General features: G+C 40.2%; 1 protein-coding gene across 4 annotated transcripts in view; it reads left to right on the top strand.

Moving 5' to 3' along the window:
* The window catches only part of DENND1A (DENN domain containing 1A), a 344,343-nt gene that overhangs the window by 209,958 nt on the left and 109,656 nt on the right, over positions 1 to 24,729 (top strand). For all 4 annotated transcript variants that reach the window (XM_019510878.1, XM_019510876.1, XM_019510880.1 and 1 more), the window contains exons 12-13: positions 8,467 to 8,568; positions 18,858 to 18,983. In XM_019510878.1, coding sequence (XP_019366423.1) covers positions 8,467 to 8,568; positions 18,858 to 18,983 — 228 coding nt within the window. The remainder of the gene's footprint in view (positions 1 to 8,466; positions 8,569 to 18,857; positions 18,984 to 24,729) is intronic.

Genomic DNA, 24,729 nt, shown 5'->3' with positions numbered 1-24,729 from the left:
TTTTTTTTTTTTTTTTTTTTTTGAGCAATACAAAATAGTTTATAAAAAAGTATATAAACTGCATCCTCTGTGTCTTGCAAAGCATTTGACACATGCATGTTATGGTAGCAAGGTAAGGCCCCAAGACACCAGTCTTGCATTTGGGTTCAGGCAGGTAGATCCTGAGCCTGTATGGAATCCATGGAAATCACTGAGGCTCCACATAGGTCAGAGGTCTGTCCTGGCAGCTCTGGCATCCAAACCAGACATTACTACAGGCAGGGTACCAAATTACTTTGGTGAGAGCCTACCGTATGCAGATGTAACTAAGGTGGAAATAAAAGGCTAAAGCATGGGTAACTTGGAACATAAGAATTAGCTTCCTTGTAGAAGTCTATTTCCTTGAAAGTACCACTGCATTTCTTTAAGTTAATCTTCCCTTTTCCCCCAACTTAAATTTTTTTTTAAAAGATACCCATGTTTTCTGCCTCTAGAGACCTTTCCAAGCCTCTAGAGACCTTTCCAAACAGCCATGCACCTGAAAGTTTGCTGTGAGTTTTGGCATTGTTGGCGGAGCAGTTACTTTAATGAAAAATGACAATTTTTTCTTATGATTAAAATATCAAACGGATCCATTGACTGTTAAGTCTAATTTGCTGTGACTGAAATGTTCTCCAGTGAGATAAGATAATCTCCTGTTATAGGGCAGAGAGCTCCAGCTGATTTACGAGAGAAAATCTTAGTAGAAAATACAGAACTGTGTGGTGCTGTTATTTTTCAGCCTTTCTATCATCACCTAGTTAGTCATTCTTTATAAGATTTCCATTTAGCAATCCATAAAGCAACTTCAAAGAAGACTGAAAGTTTATAAGCTGTTAGATAAGCAAGGCTTGGGCTATTACATGAATAATAGAGCTCACTTACGGTACTAATCAAATTCATATTAGATAAAGATAAGTATGTAGTACTGATAAATAGCAGTGAGATAAGAAAATGGAACCATCTCAAATTAATTTGTCCCATCTTCAGTCTTCCGATTTTGTTACTAACCCTATATTAAACGTTATTTGGGAATTAGTGATACGTTTGGTTGGCCCATGTGTTGTAAGTAATGCCCAGCTTAGCTGGCAGCCTCTGCACACTGTCATTGGACAGAATTGGTTTTAGTTGCCATTTGTGTAGCTGAGGTTATTAGTGTGGCGGTGCTGATGGAAGAGGAATACCCTTGACCTAGTGGAATACTTACTGGAATTGAAATGCATGCGGTTTCATTTAAAAACAGTTGGGGATAGTCCTTTGTGGCTGTCAGATTCTGAATGGTTGACAGTGCAATCTTCCATTCAAGGCTTTCCACAGTTACAGAAGTTATACAATAATGTATCTCTTAGTCATGCTTGGTTCAGGGCACAAAACTAATATTTGCTTAAAAAGAAAGCCAGTGACAGTATAAACAAAAAGACAATTCTGTACCTTTAAATTGTCATCACTAGACCGTCTTCATCTGAAGTAGAAGTAAGTTACATTGCCCAAATTCACGGACGTTTAGTTTGTATGCAAAATATTTCAGTTGAATTTATCAGCAAGGAAAAATCCACTATGTTCTTTTGCTGCCCCTAAGCAACATGGGCCATTACCAGCACTGCAAATCTTGCATCTGTTCAGTGAAGCAAATGGTTAGCTCCAGCCCAATGAAAATAGATGTGGTCATCATAGCATAACTTCTAGATTCACTAAAATTCATCTTAAATCTTTAATTTGGTGGAACACAGTAAGTGTGATTAAAGAATGTGTGTGGTGTAGTAGACCTTCCCTTATGTAACCAGATGTATCTGAGTAAACGAGAACTGGGTGGAAAACTTTCATCCGGAGATCTAGAGACTACCAAGTGTCTGTGTCTGAAAAACACGTGCATGCACTTTATGTTAAATTCTGAGGGTGACTATGAATTCTTTGGCATTAGCCTTGGGACTTTCTAGTTGTAGCGCTAATACTATTTGTGAAGGGCTTATCTTGTGAAGTTTAAGTGTATTATCAATCACATTTTTTTTAAGAATTGTATTTATGGAATTGTGGAACTGTTTTCCAAATCTTAAAATAAGAAGCTTAATGGATATTGGGGAGAGGGAGGGGATTTTTAAATTCAACTCCTGTTGAAAGCGAATTTTGTTATGCACATTTATACATATGCATACACATTTTTGGTATAAACACAATTTTGGCAAGCATTGATGTGCATGATTTAAGGGATGTGGATAAAATGTGTCATAAATGCTTGAAGTCATTTGTAAAACAGTCTATTGTATTGCTAAAAAGTGTTTGTAAGCGTGAGAAGAACAATTTTAGATTTAATAAGAGATTTGTCATATGACATTATATGAAGTTTTAAGAAAGATCTTTATCATATTCAGCACTGAAGAGCTCTCCAGTAGGTGCAGACGTTTTTCCTTCTGTCCAGTAGCATTGGATCGTATCAACGCTAGTGATTTTTGTCACTCAGTTTGCAGCAGCTGCTTGTGATAAGGATCTTGAGAATCACCTGTGTAGGATCAGGGCTACTGCACATCAAGGTTAGGAGATTGGCGGAAGAGTGGAAGATGCACAGGGGGGGGTAGCAGCCCACCTGCTGTGCAAGGATCAAAGGGTTGAAAGGTCAAAGGGCACATCTAGCTTAACCATATCTGTCTGTTGAATAGCGATTTCAGATTGTAAATCTAAGAGCGATTTCATTAAGTCCTTCTGGCTGCTGTTGGGGCATGAAATAATAAAATTTTATATCCGTTGCTTTTCCTGCTTCTGGCAGCCAGATTGACACATTGCTGTCTGCCGTGTAGTGGTGTTCTTAAGTAAATAAACTATAAACGTTAACCCTGACTGATGGAGGCAAGAGCGAGGTAGTCATAAAGCACGGGGATCTCAAACTTACTGTTGTGAATGATACTTTGCATTCTAAGAAGGTATAACATAAAACTAGGTACTGATGAATGGATGCCTATATTTCTGTTTAAACTTTTGAACAGTTATAACTTTGATAGGGGAGAGAGAACTTAGCTCAGTGTTAATATGCTTGTCAGCATTGGGATCTAGTCACAAAAAGCTGCCATTAAATTCAATTCATCTTAAAATTCTGTAAACCTAAAACAAACAGGTGCTTGAACTATTTGCTTAAAAAACTAGTGCCAATAGTTCCATCTTAAATGTAGACTGCATTATTTGAAGCTCAAACATCATAGCGCGGATCTGCAAATGAAGCTAACTGCAAACAAGTGCAACAGTGAGTGAGTTGTAAAAATGATGGGAAGTGCAAAAAGTAAACAAGGAGTATAAATAGTGATACCAACGTGTATTAAAGTGGAAGTTAGTTACTGATGGAACAAAACTTTGTTTCCAGTATATTATTGGCTATGGGCCCTTTTCCTCAGTACAATATTTTTATACTTTCTTTGGAATGTAGTTTTTGCGAACTCTTAAATAATATAGCTTAATTATCTCAAGTGTTTGGCTGCTCAGGAGTAGGACGAATCCCACTAACTGCTGCTTATTTACTGACCTGGTGTTTAAGACCCCCTGGAGTTTGTTTGAAAAGTTAAGAGATTTTCACAGTAAAGGTGCCATTTCTGAAATTTAAAGTGCTCTTTTCACCAGGAGATAAGTTCACTCTGATTAAGTCAGTAATTCTTACTAAGCCATGTTTATGGAGGCTATAAACAATGGGTTCAGGGCGCTTGTTAAACCAGGTTTCCATACCGCTCCACTCTTTAAAAACTGACATTTAAAATAAAAGGCAGGTGGAGATGCTAGTTCGGCACACTGTATTTTATTATGGATTAATGATGACTACTAGGAATCCAGTTAAAAGGGGGGAGCCTTCTTTTTGTGTGCAAATGACCTCAACCTTCGTTATAGACTTTTGAATCAACACAGTCTCAAAGTTTATAAGTAAATTAGATGTGTGAACTCCACTGTCCACAATGAATCGATAAATTTTCTAAGATACAATGAGTGTATTGCACAAAGTACATATCCCACTTTCATAGGTGGGAGCTTATCCTGCCGCTCTGTAGATGTCATTTGTAAAATACTTAACCAACCTGCTCCATTCCTTTTGGTATGCAGCACTTTATTTCAGGTATTTTGTCCAGCTAATCAAGAGGCTGTGATAAATTGAATATGATTATTTGTGGCTTATAAATAGAGAGAAACAGTGACAGCATGTATAAATTGTAGCTGTGGAAAACGGCTTGGATGGAGTTACAGCTCATGGAAATTAGTGTATTATATAGGTGTATTCAATATGAAAAGCAAACCTAGAAGCTGGTGAATTGTAAGCGTGTAAGAACCTAGAAGCTGACTCTTTATTTTGCTCATGGGACTGATAGATACTTGCTCAAACTAGTCACAAGTATTGTGAATGGAAGGACTCTCCTTTGCAGTGAAATCACTGTCTTAATAAACATTGAGCTTTTTCCAGAGAAGTTGCATCCTTTGCTTCCATAGGGCCATAGCACACTGGAGCTTAGTGCGAGCCTTGCTTTGAGTGACAAAGGTAATGCTGGGCCTTATGTGGAGGTGAATCAGACTGACAAGCATGTACAATCCTTGCGTCCACATCTGCTTTCTTGGGTGGCAATTACAGTAGTAGAATCTGCCAAAGCCTGAGATGAACCTGAGCTTTAGATAGATATCAAGTCCTGCCAAGACTGTGCATGTTTATGGCATGCACAGTTTGGAGATCCACATCATTTTGCTGATAGATGATGAATCTGCATCTGCCCCAGTTACAAAAGCTTTCACTAGCAAGTTCCCCTGCCTGTATGCCTAGGTCACCACTGGTCCTGCAGCAGGAATCCAGGGGAGGTTTCAAGCCTTCTGTCTTGTCCTTCTGGCACTTGGTTTTGACAAGCTTCTGGCTTTGGTTAAGCACATTGCTAAAGACCTTTTTGTTGAAGCTTTCAAGAGTCCTTTGAGTATAAGTGAGATTTTTAATTTTCTGAAACAGGAAGGAGCAAATCAGTTTGTCTGCAGCTTCCTGACTCCCAAAAGAAGCAAGACTCCTGGGTTACTTTAGAGTTTATCAGATGCATGCCAACTAAATGACCTTTTGGTTTCTGAGGGTGGGGAGGGAAGTACCTTGCTTTTCATGAAGTACTTGTGTTTCTTTTGTGAGGAAAGCAGTAAATGGAATATCCTTCCTTTAAAATCGGACACAGTACTTGGGCAGGACCTCATGTTAAATGCCTTAGATAGTCTGCTCCTTTAAGAAGGCCCATTTAAGTAGCAAAGTCACTTCATTAGTTTTCAGAAAAACTAAGGGAAGTATTTTAACAAAAGAGATGCCCCTGGCTAGGTTTTATGCATAAGACAAACTTGTTCCTAGCACATGAAGCTTAAGCAGACAGTGGGAGATTTTTAAATTTGTGACAGGGAATACAGCAGCCATTACTTCTATTTATCATTAAATATTGGAATTAATAGTGAACATTTATGCTGTTGTTTCTGAAATATTGGCTTCAAAGTACAGACTTGGCTATTTAATAATTAGCTTGGCATTTTTGTCTTTTAATTCAGCATCTGTCCTGGAAATCAGTGGACTTTTGATGCCCAAAACTTTTAAAAGTTCAAGCTACTCATGTAGCAGCCCCTCTTGCACTGATGTGTGTTAAACATCTGTTCTGGCTGCGTTGTGACACCATGCTTATATTGAGCCGAAGCACTGGCTTAAGACCTGAATCTCCATTGTTTGAGGGGCAAAGATTAAAAGGGCTTCCTTAAACAGTTTTTAAGAGTAGCCAGCTTGTTTATTTAGGAGACTGGCACACTTCTAGGAAGATAATATTTTGCTTACTATTTAATGGAAAATCTCCCTGACCATACTTTGTAGTTCCAGTTTGGATTTTTTTTTCTAATATGACTGTGCATTTGATGCTAACGACTTTGACTAATACCCAGGCATTGTCCTTCTTGGAGCTGATCCAGTCAGCACATGCCAGAGCCCCAGCACCTGATGCATCTCCCTCGTGTTAAAACGATCAAATGTGCCAAATTCTGTGCTTTGATGCCCTCTGGGGTGATGCTATGAAACCTCTTCTGTATCTGAACCCAGTGAGCAGTGTCTGGAGGAGAGGCTTCATGTCTAATTTTTCAGCCACTGCAGAGCCAGTTTCTGAACTCTTGATTGTTTTAATGTTGAGGAGCAGCCACAGGTAATCACATTTTTTCCCCCGTGTGGTTCTTCTGCGTCTCCTTGGACTTGGCTTTTGTTGCTGGCCCTCAACTGAGAGCTGTCACCATGTGATGAGCACACTGTTTTCTGGTTTGCAGTGTTCAAGTACAACTTCCCAACAACTTGCTGGGCCCTGCTCTCTGGAGTTATGCAAAGTGACTCCTTGTTCATTTTGAACAGGCTCTTCTGCTCCTTTCTGACTTCTTCCCTTTCTCTTTTTCCAGCTACTTTCTTTCATACGTCCTTACTTTTTTGGCTGAATTTGTGCCAGCATAGTCTGGTGACTCTGTCAAAGTCATTAGTGCATCCCAAGTGTCAGTGTGAGTCATCTTGCTCTGGAAGCATTTAAAATGTGATGTTTTTGCAGAAGATCAAATGATCTTGGATTCCTGCTTCATAGGAAGCCCCTCTTTCCTCCCCCTCCCTTCCTGGTACTGCAGACATTTGGTGAGGGTGGCTCGACTTTCCTAGAGGGAAGAATTTTCATTACGGTGGAGATTCAGCTGTCTGAGTATCTTGGTGGATCTGCTTGGACCATTCCCTTGGTTCTGTGTCTGTTGGTAAACCACAGATGGAAAAACCAGATCAGAGTAAAGCTCTACTGTATAAATAGATAAATATGGTACTTTGGCACCAATAACTGAATCTAAAAGTAATAGGTGGACACAACTCCCACGTTGTGTGGAAAAAGTGGTTAGGAGCAAATATTTCAATTCAGTTCTTGGGGCCATCAGCAGTTCAGTTAATGCTGATTGAGAGGAAATGGGATCTGGCATCCTTCTCTTCTCTGGATTTGGACCACAGGGTGCCCTCAGGTACTTAAGTGGCCCAAGGTACCAGTGGCTATTATTTTTCCAAAGAGGCCGTGCCTTTCTTCTATTATGCATCCTTGTGCCATTGTAAGAAACATAAACACTCAGACTAGATTAGCAGACAGGGCTTTCACCCAGGGAGTGGGAACTGTGTCAGACTTATTCCAACTTTCCGTCGAGAGGAGGGGATGTGCGGTGGGGCTTACTCTGTAGAGGTTTTTTGCCCTTTGTAGAAACAAACATGAAAAGATTTTTTGTTCCAGGAAAAACATTCCACTTGTTCTCCCTCTTCCTTTGTGGTGGTTCTCTCCCATGTTTGTTTCCCCCGTTCCTTTTTACTGAAAGCAATTCAGAAGGAGCAAGGAGGGAGTCCTTTTGTTCGTCCCTATTTGGCCCAGACAACCTGGAGTTTTTAGCTTGATTCCATAACCCATACAGCTTGCTTCCCTCTGGATCAGTCTTCAAAGTGAAAACCTAATATTTTTCCTCAAAGTTTCAAATAGTCTAGCGATGAGAGAATCCCCAAACAGCTCTGTTTGGTAGCATGCTTACTTCCCACTTCCTTGGAAAACAGACTTGGCAAAATGCAAGTTAGACTATTACATGAAATGGTTTTGCCATACAGAGACTGGCAGAAGAGTGGAGGAGCAGTTTGCTCTTAGAAACTCGTGCTACATAAAGAAGGATGGTTATTTGGAGCGGTGGGAGGATCCCACGCATGCTCGCGAGGTCAGTGTCTCTGAAATCTGTGTTCTGTAATGTCTGTAGTGGTTTGGAAATCTCACAAGTTTCCAGGCGAGTCTTCAGACTTCATTTCACTTGTATTTGCTAATGATGCTAGAAGTTTGGACAGCTGATTTTTCCTACTCTGAGAATTAAGGAAAGAGTTTAGCTTTCCTTTCCCTCACCTTTATCCCTAGTATTTACAGTTTTACTCAAAGTTCACCTTATCTGTGAATGCAGCAGTGGTTGAGATGGAAGGGCAAAGCCAGATCCTACCTTAGCCTAAACACCAGTTTTTTGTAACTAAAAGAACTACCCTTCTCTTCTATCGAGACTCAGCGTAGACTCTGTTAAGATTTACTGATTTTTGAGTCTCAGTGGAGCTAACACTTGTGCTTAGAAATAGGAGTGCATGGAGTAAAATATGTATTGGAGGTGCTTGAAGTGTCTTTTGCTTGCATGATCTAAAGCAGGGGCTCTGTGACTTCTTCAGCAATTGCAGTATACAATGTGGTAAGACGTGTCCTTCTGCAGATTGAGCCTTTCATCTTGAGAAATTATTTTTATAAAGAGGGAAAACACAATAAATGGTGGGGCAGAGAGAAACCACTAGCTTCTTTAAATGTATGTGGGAAATGGCATGGTGCAAGGATGCCATGTGTTGTGACATGTTTTTAGGGATATGGTTTGACCTCACCCCCCCACCCTTTTACTGACTTTTCTATTTTCTAGAATGTTAGAAATATGGTCCTGGAAGATGTTGTGATTCTTAATGTTGACACCAACACACTGGAAACCCCTTTTGATGATCTTCAGAGTCTTCCCAATGATGTGGTATGTATGTATAAAGCAGATATTTTCAAACAGTTTGTTTGCTTGCTTGTTTTGTTTTTTTTTACCTATTATATTACCTAACAAGTGTGACTGCCTGTGCCAGAGCCCTGCATGCTAGGTGAAATGCTTCCTTTATTCTTCTGCTGTTTCTGAAGAGTGTTTGACCATTTCTGAAGGGCCTGGAGCTCAGGTGAACATCTGGATCCTGCAAGCTTGGGCTGCTTTTTGTGTAGTCCAGAAATGAAAGGGAAGCAAGATTGATGACAGTCAGGTTGGGAACTCCTGCCTTGGCTTTGCGCCAAATCTCCAGCTCATTTACTAGTTTCCAAGTTCTCTGAAGATTACAAAGTCTTGCCTGAAGAAGAGAGAACTTGTGCAAAATGTATGTGTGTCCTGTGAAATAAAGCAAAAAATAAATTAAAGCAGATTTTGGGGGGACATGAGGCCCCTGGGAAGGACAAACGAGATGCTGTTTTGCACACTGTAAAAAAGGAAGAGAGACCTAATAGCAAATGAAGCTGTCTCCAATGTTTCTTCCAGTCTGTGCTTCACATTTTACTTCTTGCCCTATATTTTCTTTAGTATCCTTCATTGTGGAGCCAGGCTGCCCACTTGATTGCTAAGACTGGTTTGTGCATATAGTTCTGAACTGTTGCTCATGTCTTGTGCAGTTTTGGCGCTTCAGTAATTCTCAAATATTCACTATATTTACAAATATTTTTAATTTTTTTTTAAATCAGTGTTCGTGTATAAATTGTTGAATGATGCTTTAATTTCCCCCTTTGAGCCACGTATGTGTCCAATTTGCATTACACTGTATCGACACCACCCGTTCCTGGAGTATTCTTCACTAATGAAGCTGAGAGAAGATAGAATTGGTAAAGTGTGTAGAGAAAGTGCACTAGAAGCCATCTCTAGGTCAGCCTGCATCTATTTTAGAGCAGATGGAAAAATCTGAATTACTCTTGCTACCCATGCTTAGATATTGAGTTGACTATAAGGATCTATAAAAGTAAAGGGCCCTTCATTTGAAGGCCTAATTAAAATCCTGCCTCAATGTACAGTTGAATATGAAATTGATATACAGGGAAATTAAAACAAGCTGCCTCTTTTGTGGGTTGAGGGAAGAAACTCAAGTATAGATTTTCTTTTTGTGGCTGTTGAATATTACCTGCAATAAGATAATGCTCTGCTCTCCATTGTCTTGTCACGCACCTGTTTGAGGCATAATTGTCATTGCTTAGTGCACATAGAGCAGGCCAATGTTGCAGTTCACAGGTAAGTAGGAGTTTGCCACGTTGAGGGCTCTTTTTCCATGGTACCTGCTTGGAGCCTATTGTTAAACTTCTTCAAACTGGAAATGGAAAGGGAGCACTTTTGTGCTTCAGCCACAGGAGAATCCTGGATTTTGTGAGGTGCTTCTGCCTATTTACAAAGCTTGCAGGCATGCAGACAGAGAACCACCATCATGCTTGCCAGGTTGTCTGGCTTTACCGTGGTGTAATATCTTGCTGTGTCCTTGTTCGTGGTGGAGGGGCACATTCTTTGCAGCAGGTGAAATTGGTTTTCTGCTGTGATTTTTCTGCAGGCTAACCATGGCCTGGCACTCTCTTTTGTAAGAGGGCAAGCATGATTTCATTTTTATAGCAGGACCGACTCGAGTATCTAAGTGCACTCTGCTGCTTGATGATGAATAAATGCCCTACTTCTGGATACCTTCTCTTCCAGCACACGCATGTCACCTAAAGCACTCCTTCTACGGGCTTAGATCCTCAGATTTAAATACAAATATGTTAACTAGTCTGGCTGTTATGGTAAACCTTTAAATTATATACTATGATGAAGATCTTTCATCTAGGCTAGATAGATAACTTCCTACATGGCAAATGCCTGATTTTTTTTTTTTTTTTTTCTTCTCAGTACTGAAATAGCGAGACTTCAAGCCATGACACTTTGGCGACTATAAAGAAGCATTGCTTGAAGTCTTAATGCGCGGTGAGCATCGAGTTGGCAGCTTTGTCTAGATAGTTTGTAGTTCTGGTGCAGTGTACGGACCGTGCACATATGCTGCACGAACATGACACAGCTGTCCCAGCAAGTGGGTTTCTCAAGGACTGAAGGAGCCTGGGGAAGGTCAGCCAGGGCCCAACTCCACAGATCAGCGGTGTACTTTAAGCATTCCTCTTAAGAGCTATGTGGAAGAGATCACTTGCGTTCTCCCTCCATATTCATTTCACTCCCAGGAGCTTCCTTTTGTGACTGCCAACTAGTTACAGAGGTGTCGGTCTCTGATGTGGTTGTCTGTTAGGACTGGGACTAACCCCAGAACCCATTTCACAGGAGCCACCACTAGTCAAGAGGCTGGGAATGGCTTTGATCATGGTCTGTATCCATGAAGCAGAGCTGAAGGGGTGGAGTTCAGAACAGCGATTGCCTGAATCACTTTAAAGTTGCTCTCTAGAAGGAAACGGAAGCGTAACTGAAAACATCTGTCCTTGCCCTGCAGGATTCCTTGCCTGTAGCCTTGCAGATCATGGGGCGTTACCAGAGAGAAACACATACAAACGTCTAAAATTGCCAAATATGAAGTGACACACTTCCCTCACCTCTGCCCCTGAAGTGTTTCCATTCCTGTGCTGGGAAAAGTCCAGTGCATCATCATGGATTAATATAAGTTACTTTGCATTTTCATAGTTTGCATAAGGACAATGATTTCCAGCTACCATGGCTTGGAAAGAACGTTTGCTTGTTGGAAAGTGGCTACGCCCTTTTGGCAGTAGTCAGACGTTTGCAAGCTTCCCATTTGCTGCCATGGGGAATTCGTGCATACATACTGCCTCCCACTGCAACGTCCTTTCACCGCTCAGGGGCCTGCAGCATGAGTCAGTTCACTGCGTGTAGTCACGTACGCCGCAGCATGTAGGCAGGGAGCAGTGAGTGATGCATGAAAGGTCCATCTTGATGGGAGACTCCCTGGCTTTTTGGCAGCCTTTCTGTTCATAACTTTTACTTCAATGCTGGGGTGTTTGGTTTTTGGGTTTGTTTGTTTTTAACTAATTCTTCCTTCTAATTTCACTCTTTTCACCCAAATCTGTCAGCTGATCATCACTCCTGCCATTATTCACAATCCTGGAAATGACAGACTTGTAAATTTTATAGAATTATGTAAGAAAGGTCTGGATACAGCGAGTCCTGGGCCTCAAACACACATATGATTTGTCAACAATCAAGTATTATATTAGATTTTATGGGACCTCATTAAAGGAGCTATTGCAGGAGCACTGTAGAACATCAGAAGAGACTTCACCAATAAACCCAAAACTTCAAGCTTTGGAATGTCATAAATTTTAAGAGACTTCCTTCCTTTCATTATTTACTTTTACTTCACTTTTATAACAGTAAAGAGTTGTGTTTTATTAGTTTAAATTTCTTGATTCAGTTTTCTGCAGGTCTATTTAAAAGCTACATTTTATCTTAGAGGATGTTTGGAGCATTGCAGGGGAAGTGCTGCCAGCAAATTCAATTAACTGGCATGGCTCACAAATCGTGTACATGGTGTATTTTTTTTTCACAACTGCTATATAAACACAGCTGGGATTAATATTTGTTGTAACAAAGACTTAACTTGAATCATTTTGCTTTGTGTAATTAATGTTTGGAATCAATGTTTCTGTCTTATTCCTCATTTGTATTCCTCCTTGCTTCATTATTTTAGTTACCTAGATAATGAAGGGTTCTCCTCTAGGTCTTTTCCTTTCCTTTAAAACTGTTTAATATTTGGCTTTGACCACTAGAGAGCAGCTGCTTTTCTTTGCAAGAATTGAATTTCTGTCAGTTCTTTCATGCATCATGTGTTTGGAACTGTAAGTGGATCAAGTTGTTCATCACAGCAGGGGAACTGTGAAGCTGATCTATTATACGCAGTTTCTTCTGGGGTGGGGGAAAGGAAAGGAAGATGGGGAGAATCTAGGAAGTCTGCATTTCCACTGGACTTGCTCTACATGGATGCATTTGTGATCTGCTGAGGGTTGAGTCAGACTATGTTAGCTGAGAAACTGAAAATGTCTGTAATAGTGCCACAGTCTTGAATGGTTGTTAAGACAAACCATGCTCTCAGTATTGCTTGCTAATGTAAACACTGAGCACTTCATTAGCTCCTGAATATACACAAAATTTACTTTGCTGAATTAAATCCATTTACAGTCAGCAGTGATGAGTAACATTTACTTTCATGCATTCACCGGCAGGCAATTGATGCAATAGAAAATTTTAATAGTATGCTTGTTTCTCTGAACAGCCCTTTATGCTACATTAAGGGATCTTTTTTATTATTGCTATTTTTAAAAGTGCTGTGACTTTCCTAGACTTGGGCTGTGAATCATACTTGGGTTTCATGGTAGTGACATTGCTACCCAAGATGTTGTCTTTTAAGGGCCCAGGGCAAGTTAGTCGCTCCTGGTATCTGAGTGAAAATGGACATGATGAAATATCTTTCTGCTTAACGTGCATGCCAGAGAGGCTGGATAACCCCCTGAGCCTGGTCCAGCAGAATTGGATTAGACGCTAAACATGGCACTTCGCTCTGGCTTGACTGGACGGTACCTCTTAGCACTCGAACTTCTTGAATCGCCCAGCTCAGGTCTTTTACAAATAAGTTGCAAATGGCTACATTAGTAGGCAGATAGTTGAAATGCTGGGATCTGCTCCTGCCTTGCCTTCTGTTTGTTATCCTTGCATGTTGCTGATGGCATAACCATGACAGAGAGCACTTGGGCAGCTATACTCCTTTTTCGTTTGGCAGTAATAAGAAAGGAGCTTTACTTAGAACTGCAATTTACCTTTCAGTTGCATCTGCTCCTGGCAAGTTTCCTATATCCCTTTTCTGTGTACAAGGAGGAGGGAGGAGAGATCAGTAATTTTTTCTGCTTGTGTGTATTTGGTACAGGCCCTATAGATTTATTGTCAAATCCTTACAAATAGGCTAATCTTGGAGCTGAAGCCAAAATGTAGATGCCAGAGCATCAGATGATGAGGAATAAACATATAAAAGTTAATCTCTGTACTTAGTTTTTATTAGATCAAAGCCATTGATTTCTGGTGACTAATATACGGTATATAGCACCAAGTAGCTTTCACTTGTATTTTGTGTAACTGAGTACTTGCAGTTGGCCTCTGATTATATTTTGCTGCCCCCGTAGCTTATTTTTGCATGGTACTAGGGTCCCATTCATTAGCGAGTTACCCCAATTAGGAGAGCCTCTGGTTTGCTGTTCTTTCACTGTGTGGGAAATTAAATGTATTTTTGAGGGAGCCTGGAAATATTTCTGCTTCTCAATTGCAAATCCATTTTTGAAAGGTAACTTCCACTTTTATTTTCTTATACTGTGTTTGCAATAGAATGTTTCTTGCTTTATTCATGTTGACAACTGAAAAGCCTTGGACCTAATTAAAAGAATTTCCACTAGCACCTTTACTGAACCATTTCATTATGCTGCATTGCACAGATTGCATTTTGAAACATGGTGATAGTTTAAATCTGACCTTTAAACCTGAACTGCCAGAAGTATAAAAATCTTCTTTAAAAACACTCCTAGGATAGTCTGTATGTATATGTGCCTGTTTGGTTAGAAATAATCTTCATATTGAACGGTCACAATCTTGCTTTAAAAAAAAAGGCTTTACAGTCTCTTAAGGCAGGATAACAATTGCAGTTCAGTTTGCATAGCCTACTTTGTTTGAGGTATTAATTTATTCCAGAGAGAACACAGGAGCTGCTTTACTTGTATTCACTCATCACTCTCTCTAAATGCATTATTTAAATGCTTTGTCATTTAAGCTACAATATTGTACATCAGAAAGTGTGAAAAGTGGTGATTATGGAGAACTTGATTGAGATGAGTGAATGTGTGAATATATAACGTGAAGACTTGGTAGTGCCAGGATCATTTTAATTTTAAGGAAGAAGCAGAGCTCCCTTGATGTTTATACATACTACATGAGAATTGTTTAATATTTTTTTGTTAATTTGAGGAATAAATACTTAAATGCTTTTTTGGGGGATGTCGGAGTGCTTTAGAAATGCTAAAATTAGCACAATGCCTGAGTGAGATGCATCGTTATTGTAATTGTATAATAAATGGGGAAACTGAAGTCATAACCTCTCTGTCTTTGCCTTAGGCCACATTAGAAGCCTGTCAGAAAGCCAGAAATAAAACTCGGGTCTTCTGACTGCCATTCCCAGACTTTAGCACCAAGCTCATCTTTCTCCAAGTAGAGGCTAATAGAAAATCACTCTTACAACTTTCCAGATTGATTCAGAGATTTCAGAGATTTAGCTGCAGTGCAAAAATTTGTTCAAGGGATGCATCAATTAAAAGTAGCCTATTTTTAAAGTTGTATGTATAATGCAAAAGCCAGAAATTCAAAAGATCAGTGCTTACTGGGCCTTTGGGCCACAGATAAGCTAAAGACGAAGTAAAAACAATAATACCACTTGTGTCTAGTTCAAACTTCAGATTTTGTTGGAACTATTACACTTGCACCATTGAGAATAAAGGAGCTCCTTCAGGGACATTATGGCTTCAGTGAAAGGAAATGAGCCATGGATTATGGACACAACAGGCCTTCCACTGAAACTGCTATGGTCTATCATGTTAGTATGTGCTCTGAGGCTCATTAATGCATGGCTCATTGACAAAAACTACAGCTTTTGGATTTAAAAACAATGCTGGACATGTCCTTAATTCTCCATTTCGTGGTACGTAGTAATAACATCAATCTTTTTATGACAGAAGCACTCCATGCTGCAGAAAAGTCTAAGTAAAAAATAAAAATGAAAATATCTGTAATTTTATCGGAAACCAAAAACAGATTTATTTCTTCATTTAGCACAAGTAGATACAGTGCAGTAGGATGGGGGATATTTCCTGCAGCCTTTGTAGCATGTATCAGCAAATATGGGGTTACCTTCTAGGTTTAAGGACAGACAGAAAAAGGAAAAGTGAGTTGACGCTGCTTAAATAGTAGAGTTAAATTGCACGAAACAGGAGAAGTTACTGTTCACCATGTAGACGTTAAACAGTGAAAAACAGCTATGTGTGTGCTTATGAAGAAGCCAGCAAACACAAGAGACGCTCAGAATTTGCAGGGTGTGCACACTCAAAAGCTCTTGTATTATGATGATATGTACAAAAAATATAACCATAATAAAATTATTGTAGTGTGTCATCCCCCCCTCTCCCTCACACGCGTGCTCACGCTTAGTTACTGAAGGAGTGGAGGGTAAAAGTGCACCAGCGTAAATTATGGCCAGGTAGGTGTCTGTCTGCGTTTCACTCTGGGGTGCTTGTTGACTCAAGATAAATGGGCTGTTACCTGTTCCCCTAGCATCTAGTGGCAAAGGTTTGTAACAGCATTCATTGCAGTGCAGGCAGCCACCCCAGCAATAGGTGCTGCTGTGTCTACTCTAGATCCCAGTGCAATTTATATTAATTTGCAGAGCAGATGTAAAGTACTCCCATGGAAATGTGTTGCCTGTTAAGACCCTTAGGGATACATGGAAACAAGGCTGCATCCTGTTCTGCCTCTTGGGCATCTAAGTGCAATCCTGTTCCACCATATTTGGGTCCCTAAAACATCTTAAGATAATTTTATAATGATGATATTTTGTCTGTTTGTCTCTAAAGCTTTATACACGTGCACACGCATGCATGCATGTGTGTATATGCTAGTGTGCATACACATATCTCTCATATTATAAAAATGAGAGAGCGAGCATACACACAGCCTTGCACACGTGAGAGTCATGCTTCTCCTTTGTTCCTGTGACTTATCCTTAAGGCTAAGCTGGACAAAAGCAAACGCATGAATGGTTCTTCTGGAACTGGAGCAAGGTGGAACAGAAGTGCACGTGGATGCTTAGCTGTATGAGTGCTCCTTAGATGCCTGAGTAGAGAGAATAGTGTCTAGACTCTACTGCTCACATCTTTGCTCTCCTTGCACTAGTTTTCCTTCTGTGACTCTTTCAAGCCTTAACTTGTCCTGGCTCTCTGTCTCCAACACCCCAAAATTGTTGCTGACAAAACTATTTGTTAAAGATTTGGTTGCAGCCATTGCAGCACAGGCGCAGCACGTTAAACATTAATTTGTGAAAGGGTCTTTTTATCTCATTTCCCTTGCCTGTGTTTGAGAAGCAAAAATGCTGTCACTAACAATAGCATGCAGATACACAACCTTACTTTAGAAGCTACCAAGCTGCAAACGCTAAAAAGGAAGCACATCAAGCTAAGTCACAACCTATTTATATGTAGAAGAGAAATTGTGAAGTACAGAAAACAGTAATAGGTAATTCTTCAGAACTGCAGCCCTTGGAGTATATAGAAGACCAAAGAATATTCAGGTAACCTAAATGCTTGGGTAGTTTTTAAATTTGCCTGTGTAAGAGGGTGTACAGTTGATATTTGCTCAGTTACAATCAGTGAGTATTTCTTTGTGTAAATGGTAATGAGACCATTAGGACTATGTTCACCTGAAGTGCAGCTCTGTGAATCTGAGGTAATTAAACACCTCCAGTATGAAAGAGAAAGGGCAGTGAAGGTTAAGTGAGGAATAATCTGATGCACAGGTGGTTTAGATCCTTTGAGAAGCAGCAAGAAAAGAACCTCAGTTGATATCGACCATTTCAAAGGATGGAAATGTCACCATTGTCATTGTGAGACACCTTTTTTCTTCTTTTTTTTGGGTGGGGGTATAGGTTTTTCTTTCATATGAATAAAAACATTGCATTTTAGATTTGCAGCTCATGCTTCAAAAATACATTTAGCACATGTGAACACTGCATTTGCCTATATGTCCTCACAATTTTTCCTTTTATACTTGCTTTATTCTATCAGGATTGAGACCCTGTTGTGATTGACATTCTTCAGACATGCCAGATTTGTTCCCTAAATGGTTTAGCATTCTTTCAAATGAAGATTGATGGCCTGATTATGCAAAATTTCCCTGGTACTTAAGTGTTTCCTAACCACATGTAAAGTATTTGTTGGGTTTCATTTCCATGGGCAGAAATTAGCTATGATTAGGACTGAATGAAATGTAAAGAACAAATGGAAAAAAATGTGTACGAGTCTGATATTTAAAGTCCAGAGAGAGGTATACCCAGATTCTGAGTCTGGTTATGTTTTCTTGTTTTAATATGATCAACTGAAGACCTGCTCCTCAAATATTGCTTCATATCCTTGCAGTTATCAGTTTACCCTAGCCTGGAGATGAGGCTGTGCTGATAATATTGTGTTGAATAAAAGAACATTTAAACTGCAGGATATGCTATTATCAGGCATGGCCAGAATATCAGGAATGGTGCATCTTGTAAAGTATTTCATCAGTTATGGGTCCATTACTTACAAAGTCTTAATTTCTTTCAGTCTCAAGTATTGTGTTTGCTTAATCTTTCATTTTAGCTTAATATCACCTGTGCAGTTTCTCTTGCCCATTTCCTTATACTTGAAACGTTGGAGTCAAGACAGATGCTCTTTTGTGACAAAGATACGTTTGCGCTACTGGAAGAAGATGAGTTTCCTTAGTGGTGATAGGAGGCCTAGGGATACTTGTTGACGGTTACCAGGGACTGCTCCTGGAGGGGATTGCAAAATAACATTTTAGCAAAGAGCACAGAGACTGTTGTAAAAGCTGCTGTGAAGCAAGCTGAAGATGCAGCCCGCTTACACATGTACATGGGACAAGATGCAGTCGCAGTAGGCCTTAAAGAACATTTGCATCTTCACCAGCCCATATCTTTCTCTCCGTGTCTCTCTCAGCTCTTGTTAAAATTAGGAGAGACTAATTACTAGTCTTCCATAGTGCAACTTCCAGGACTGAAATAATTGCTTAGGCTTTTACATTCCTTTGGTTTGGCTACTGAAACTTAAGTATTGAAATTTGATGGACTGCAAACAGGGATAACATGCAACTTCTTAGCCACCTCCAAAGAACACAAAACACTGGATTAATCTCTGATTTCAAAAAGGTGACAGTAAGGCAGGCTTTAAAACTTGACCCTGATCTTCCTGCACTCTTGCTGCAGGCTTTCAGCAGAACTTGATTATCAATTAAGTGGGCATAGCTGAACACTGGAAATACCATTTCCTTAAGACTAGAGGCTTCAGGTTCATAGTCTGCCATTCTTTTTCACTACTGCTGTGATACCTCTTGAAACCTTTCAAGCTGGGTCCCGGTGTGGAGTTTTCTGTGTTTGTGCCACAAGGATGACCCGACCTGTTGTGTATTTTCAGGTTTCTACGCTGAAGAACAGGCTAAAGAAAGTCTCCACAACTACTGGGGATGGTGTGGCAAGAGCATTCCTGAAGTCCCAGGCTTCTTTCTTCGGGAGCTACAGAAACGCCCTGAAAATTGAACCTGTGAGTAGGATGTGAGTTTGTAACATAGACGTAAACATGGAATTGAGGAGGAGGGGGCAAAAAATTGATGTTCAGCTATCAAAGGAGTGGGCCAGTAAGTAGTGAAAAGACCATTACATTGTCATTATACATACCCAGAGTTTGGTCCCGTGTAGAAACTGCATACAGGCCTTGTTACTGCATCTCGAGAAGGAAATAAATTATGAGACCATTGAGGGTGCTCAGCCAGGAGCAACAAGAATAAACAAGGGCCTAGAAAAGCTCTTCTTTGTCTGGGGGGACATGAGAAAGTAGATTAGGGGCTCCTCTTTTCTCTTTCATGACACAAAATATGAGGGCATTTGCTGAAATTTGTAAAAGTTGTACATTCAAAACAAACCAAATGAAAAGAATTTTTTTCACGCTGTATATTCAACTGTGAGGCCAACTGCTACAGCAAATTATCAAGACTAAGAAAGTAATACTATTCAAAACAGAGTTCACGTTTATACACACAGCAATAAAATAGCTGGGGTCGTAACTACTGATGATAGAAATATTGGACTGCATTTAAACCTCTCTCTGTTGGGGACCAGGATGAAATGCGGGGAACCGATTGTCCCACTTCTACCTGCTTCTGGGTTCTTGCACCTTCTGAAACAGCTGATGCTGGTCACTGCCAGAGACAGAGCGGTGGGATGAATGGGCCTCAGATATGAGCCAGTCTGACCATTCCTGTATCAAGGATGGGTCCCACATTACTCAATCTGCTGGTTGGACTTCTCTGAGCACACAGAAAATGCTTCTAGCCATATTGGCTCATGACAAATGGAGCAGGGGAGATAATGTGGTGAACTCATGCACTAGGCATGAGTCAGAAAATACACAGAATTTAATATTTTTGCATATTGTGGAGATGCGTGGATCTGTAAATCTGATGGGAAGGAAGTAGCTTGGCAAGAGATTTCAGTAGTCTATCACCGTCTTCCAGAAAGCATAGTTCCAACCAGTCACTGTTCTAAAGTACCACTGTTTAATTCAGCAGGTCTGAGTCCTTTTCTCCAGTCCTCATAGTGAGGATGTGCATATGATATGCATAGAAATATAAATGTATTTGATCTCTGCATGTGCCTGGCTGGTAAAAATAAATAAATAAATAAAAAATAAAAATAAAAATAGCGGGTGTGAATGTTATGCCTCCAGTGTACCTAATATGGACTAACGGGAGCTATTTTAATTCCCATCCACATAAATAACAAAACTGAAAGCAGCAAGGCAGCCTGGCTGTAAGCCTCCTTTATCCATGTCAGACACACACCAACTTCTCTTCATTCATTTAGCCCCTTCTTGCTCTCTAACACTCCTCCCACTAGTTGCCAGGCAACTCTAGGAGTATTGGTGTACACTGTGCCTGGATGTGTGTGAAGGATTAACTGGTTAAGGTTGGAGTTTTTATAAAGCAAAATACAATTTCATATAGCTTTTCTGGGAGTAACATCTGGCATTATGAAGACCAGATTTTGCACATGAGAGAGAAAAATCAGTTGAAATGACAAGCACCTTGAAATGCCTGTTCCCCCTTCTAGGGAAAACTGGTCTGAATAAGTAAGAAAAACCAAAACAACTTGTTTCCCAGCCATATAATGTGTCCAATAAAAGATATCACCCACAGAAATCCTTCTCTTAATTAAAACAACCCCGCACATTTGGTTTGTGCCTCACTTCCATCATTGAGACGGCCCCACTGGTCAAGCGATCATAAACCAGATTTTAGGGAAGATTCAGTCTTATCTGTGGGATCAGGGAATAGTGAAAAATGGGCCTTATTTTCCTAAATCCCATCCTACCTTAACTTAAACTTAATAACGTTCCTCATACTGTAGCAAGTATGGCATATAAGGCAGTTTTTCCTACTAGAATGTTTTTCACTGGGATGACCGAGTGCTGCGTTTAAATCTTACGCTCATCAGGCCGTGTCCTGACTTGCTGGATGTTGTTTCATCTGCCGGGGAGTCTAAACAATGCTGAAGGCCTGTATCCCGGGTCTTTCCTTTAAATGAAGCAAGCAGGGAAGATGGGTGTTCCATACTGAATACATTTTGAGCCCCCTGTATTTCAGTGGGACTTAAGAACAGCCCCTTATTTTGTCTGTAGTGAATACCAGACAGAAGAAGGTAGTTCCCAGCTGAACTTACAGTAAAGTTGCAAATTGATTGATATCTTGGGTTGGGAATATTGCATGCCAGATGCCCGTTTTTAGAGCATATGCAGAAGATGCAAGGGTGGAGTTCAGCTTTTTGTGATGTGCTACTGAAGTGTTTTCAGCTGTAGTCCAGGAGCGGCTTGGGGACAGGGAAAGAGCCTCCTGGACTACCTGGGAGAATTCTTATGGCAGAGCTGTGTAATGAGAGGCTTAGCTTTAAGACGTCTTACTTGATTTTTAAATCTGTTGCTAATTTAACAGTTTGAAATAAAATTATTTTGATGCGTTTAAAAGCAAATGGGAAGAGCAGTTTCTAGGAAGAGGCCTGATAAGAGAATGAGAAATATTTCAAATGCTTCAACCTCGTTGTCCTTTAAGTATGGTCTCTTCCCATATTATTGCACCCTTCAGCACGTCAGCCTGTGTCCAGGCAGTATTGGGCATGATGTAGCTTATCGCACCTGGAGTCACTGGAGATCCCATCTCTTAGAAAATTGCAATATATGGCTAATAGTGAGTGCTAATTAAGAAAATAATTGCATAGGAAGAACTGCTTTTACTACTTGGTGGTGTTAATCTTGTAAGAAAATTGAGTGGCATAAATCAGTACATGTGGTGGTAAAAAATTTTGGGGGGACAAACAAAGTAGAATTGTGCTGGTAGGTTGTTGGCTTATTTCATTCAGTTTCTTTGGGGTCCAGAATTGTCGTGCATCAAACTTGCAAATGTTACGTTTAAATGTACATGAAATTCTCCTCCCAAAGATTGCAAGGTTACATACTGTATAGGCTGTGGCTGCCACTTGGTTATTGTTGTCTTACATGCTTTTTTTAGTAATATAGAACTTTTCATTTAAAAAATAGTTTTAGATTGAAGAAATTGCAACTATAAATTTAAGCATAAGATGTAGTAAAATTACTGATGCATTTACACGTTTCTGTAACTGTTCAAAGTAGAATCATAAAACCATGGAAGAATTTGTCACATATGGTGTGTATATATGGCTCGACACACTTCTGTTAAATACAGTAAGGTATATAAGAGGCAACATGTTTGCTTGGCTGTATAGAGGCAGGTGTGTAGCTTTACATATGTTACCTACTGTTTTTAATTAAGCCTACCTTTTGTAAACGGTATGATTGTTTTTTAAATTTCTATATTTAAGTCTTTGTCTCTTAAGAGCAGATGAGTTCATGTACATCTCTTAAACATGCAAGTCAAAACTGGGTCATCTTCAATAGAAATAAATGTGTAATTTAAATATTTAAAGCTGCATGTATGTTGTAAATTACATATATACACTAAAACATGACAAAGTTAAGATTTTTAAATTTACCTCATCAAAAATGTTAACTATGCTCTTTCTTAGACTGACACCTAGTGGTTAGAGTTAGCATTTCGCCCGCTTTCTTTCTCCTATTTAGTCAACAAGCACACTTTTTTATTAAGAAACGCATCTAATAACCCCTGTGATGGAGAGAAACTCATTAGATAAAATCTGTGAAAAGGAATAATACTTGGGGCATAGTGCAATGAAATGTATTTCAATGAATATTGCTACTATAGTTAGGCTTACCCACAGGTAAGTGTTTACTATAGGCATAGTGGTTTACCTGAGAAATCGGACTCCAACATGCTGTCTTCTCAGAGGGTTGGCATCGCTGTATCTCCCCTTTCCATGGGGACAGAAATTTCATTTCTTTCCCATGCAATTAATTCCCTCGTGTGTCCTAGCCTGTCACATTTCAGTGCCTTCCTCCTTGGAAGGTGATGGTAGCAGCTGATGATCTTGCATGGAGAAGTACCTTTGATGTGTTTTCCTTTGTCCATAATATCTTCTCCAGAAATTTGGCAACTCTCCCCTGACCTCTTCCATCAGAGTTCAGTGCATTAAGTGGAGCCTTTTCTAGTTGATGCAGGACCTGGTTTTATCCGTGTCTTGTTTCATAAATCCTCATTAGTAATCTGAGCAAGTATTCACCTTCTACATCTTGGGTCCTACCAACTGCATTTCATTGGCAATAATGTATCATGAGTTGAAAGTTTCTGTGGCCCAGTTTTCTCCAGTGGTACCTAATATTTTTCGTGGATAATTTGGAAAAGGTTTGGCTTTCAAATCCTGAGAAGCCTTTGAAATCTAATTGTAAGTTACCCTTTCTCTGAAGATGAGTGTCCTCTTTAACCTTTGCTCTTTGTATTTGGTACCCTGTGCAATCACACCCATTAGATTTTGGAGTCTCACAATGCTATGTAGGCTTCATATGAGGAGGTATGTGAAACGCAACAGGAAGATTTGGGGTATACATTCATGGGGTACTGTGTAGCAATGCCTAAGCAGCCTTGGCTACTTGAAGCAGTATGGCTTGGCTGCATTAGCATGGCATGCTGGCCAGCCTGACTTAGCCTTGTGTGAAAACAGGGTTTGTTGTTTGTGTGGCTGTACTGCCTCCCAGTACCTGAAGTAGCTTAGGTGACTTTGCATAGTGCTGCATTGTGCTAGGAAGCCAAACTCCTGCGTGGGCATTTTGTCAGGCTCAGTGATGGTGGAGCTGAAGCTGTCTAGTGTGCACTGAATGAGGTCCAGATCTTGATGGTGCTCCTTTTTTGAGGGTCTGGCCTGCTTCAGTACAAATTTAGTAATCCAGTTGTCAAGGTGATGAACTTTGTTCTTGGCAAAAAGCTTCATTGTTTCTTACCATGTTGCTTAATTCCAGTCTTTTCTCTCATTTACAAAATCTGTTTAATCCTGATTTTTTGAGGATTGGGAGCACTCTGAACCCAGTGCTGCTTGTTAGAAAGCAACCCTCTTCAGTACTCTGTTGTAACATCTGTAGGTGCCTTCAATATATGCCAGCCTATAGCATGTTGTCTCTTATTTGTGACACCCTCCTTGAGGGTGTGAAATGATTAACATCATTATGCTGCTGCTAAGGAGTTGACAGCTATATTCCTTCTCTTCATTGGCTTGCATTGTTTTCATAAGGGCTGACTAATCAAACCCTTCAGCCTTCTGCCCTCCCTGATGGGCCTTTCTTTCCCAAACTGATCAGAGTGTTTCCCTTGTTTCAATCTAATTCCTGTCCTGCCCATTGGGAACATTGCTAATAACTTGGCAAGAATAGTACTGTTCCCAAATAAAAACAGGCTTGAAAATAGAATGATTGTAGTGGTGCAGAGAAAGAAAATGGTTTCAGGGTACCCATAGCTTACTTAGTTTGAAGTTGAAAGGAAGCTAAAAAGGCTGAGTCAAATATTTCCTTAATACAGTTGCTATTTTATTTGTTGAGAGTTTTTTGGAATCAAAATCTTGACTCTGGCACTGCATTGCCAATAATATATGTCCCTTTTTTGTAGACCCCTTGAAAGCGTTATGTTGTGGCTAGCCAATTGCCCGTCAGCAATGAAAGGGCGGGGGCAGAGCGCCACCACCCCATGCTGCTGCCACCTCCCAGGAGCAGGGAGGGGGGAAGCTTGCCCCACTGTCCCCCTCAGGCAGCACCCTGTGCTACCGCCGCCTCCAGGGAGCAGGGCTGGGAGGGGGCACCCCCAGCTCTGTCCCCCTGT

This window comes from Gavialis gangeticus, unplaced genomic scaffold, assembly GCF_001723915.1.
Source record: "Gavialis gangeticus isolate Ggan-Ray unplaced genomic scaffold, GavGan_comp1, whole genome shotgun sequence".
In the NCBI taxonomy this organism is placed as follows: Eukaryota; Metazoa; Chordata; order Crocodylia; family Gavialidae; genus Gavialis; species Gavialis gangeticus.
Note: the sequence above shows the minus strand (reverse complement) of the source record. Positions and strands in the feature narration are given on the sequence as shown.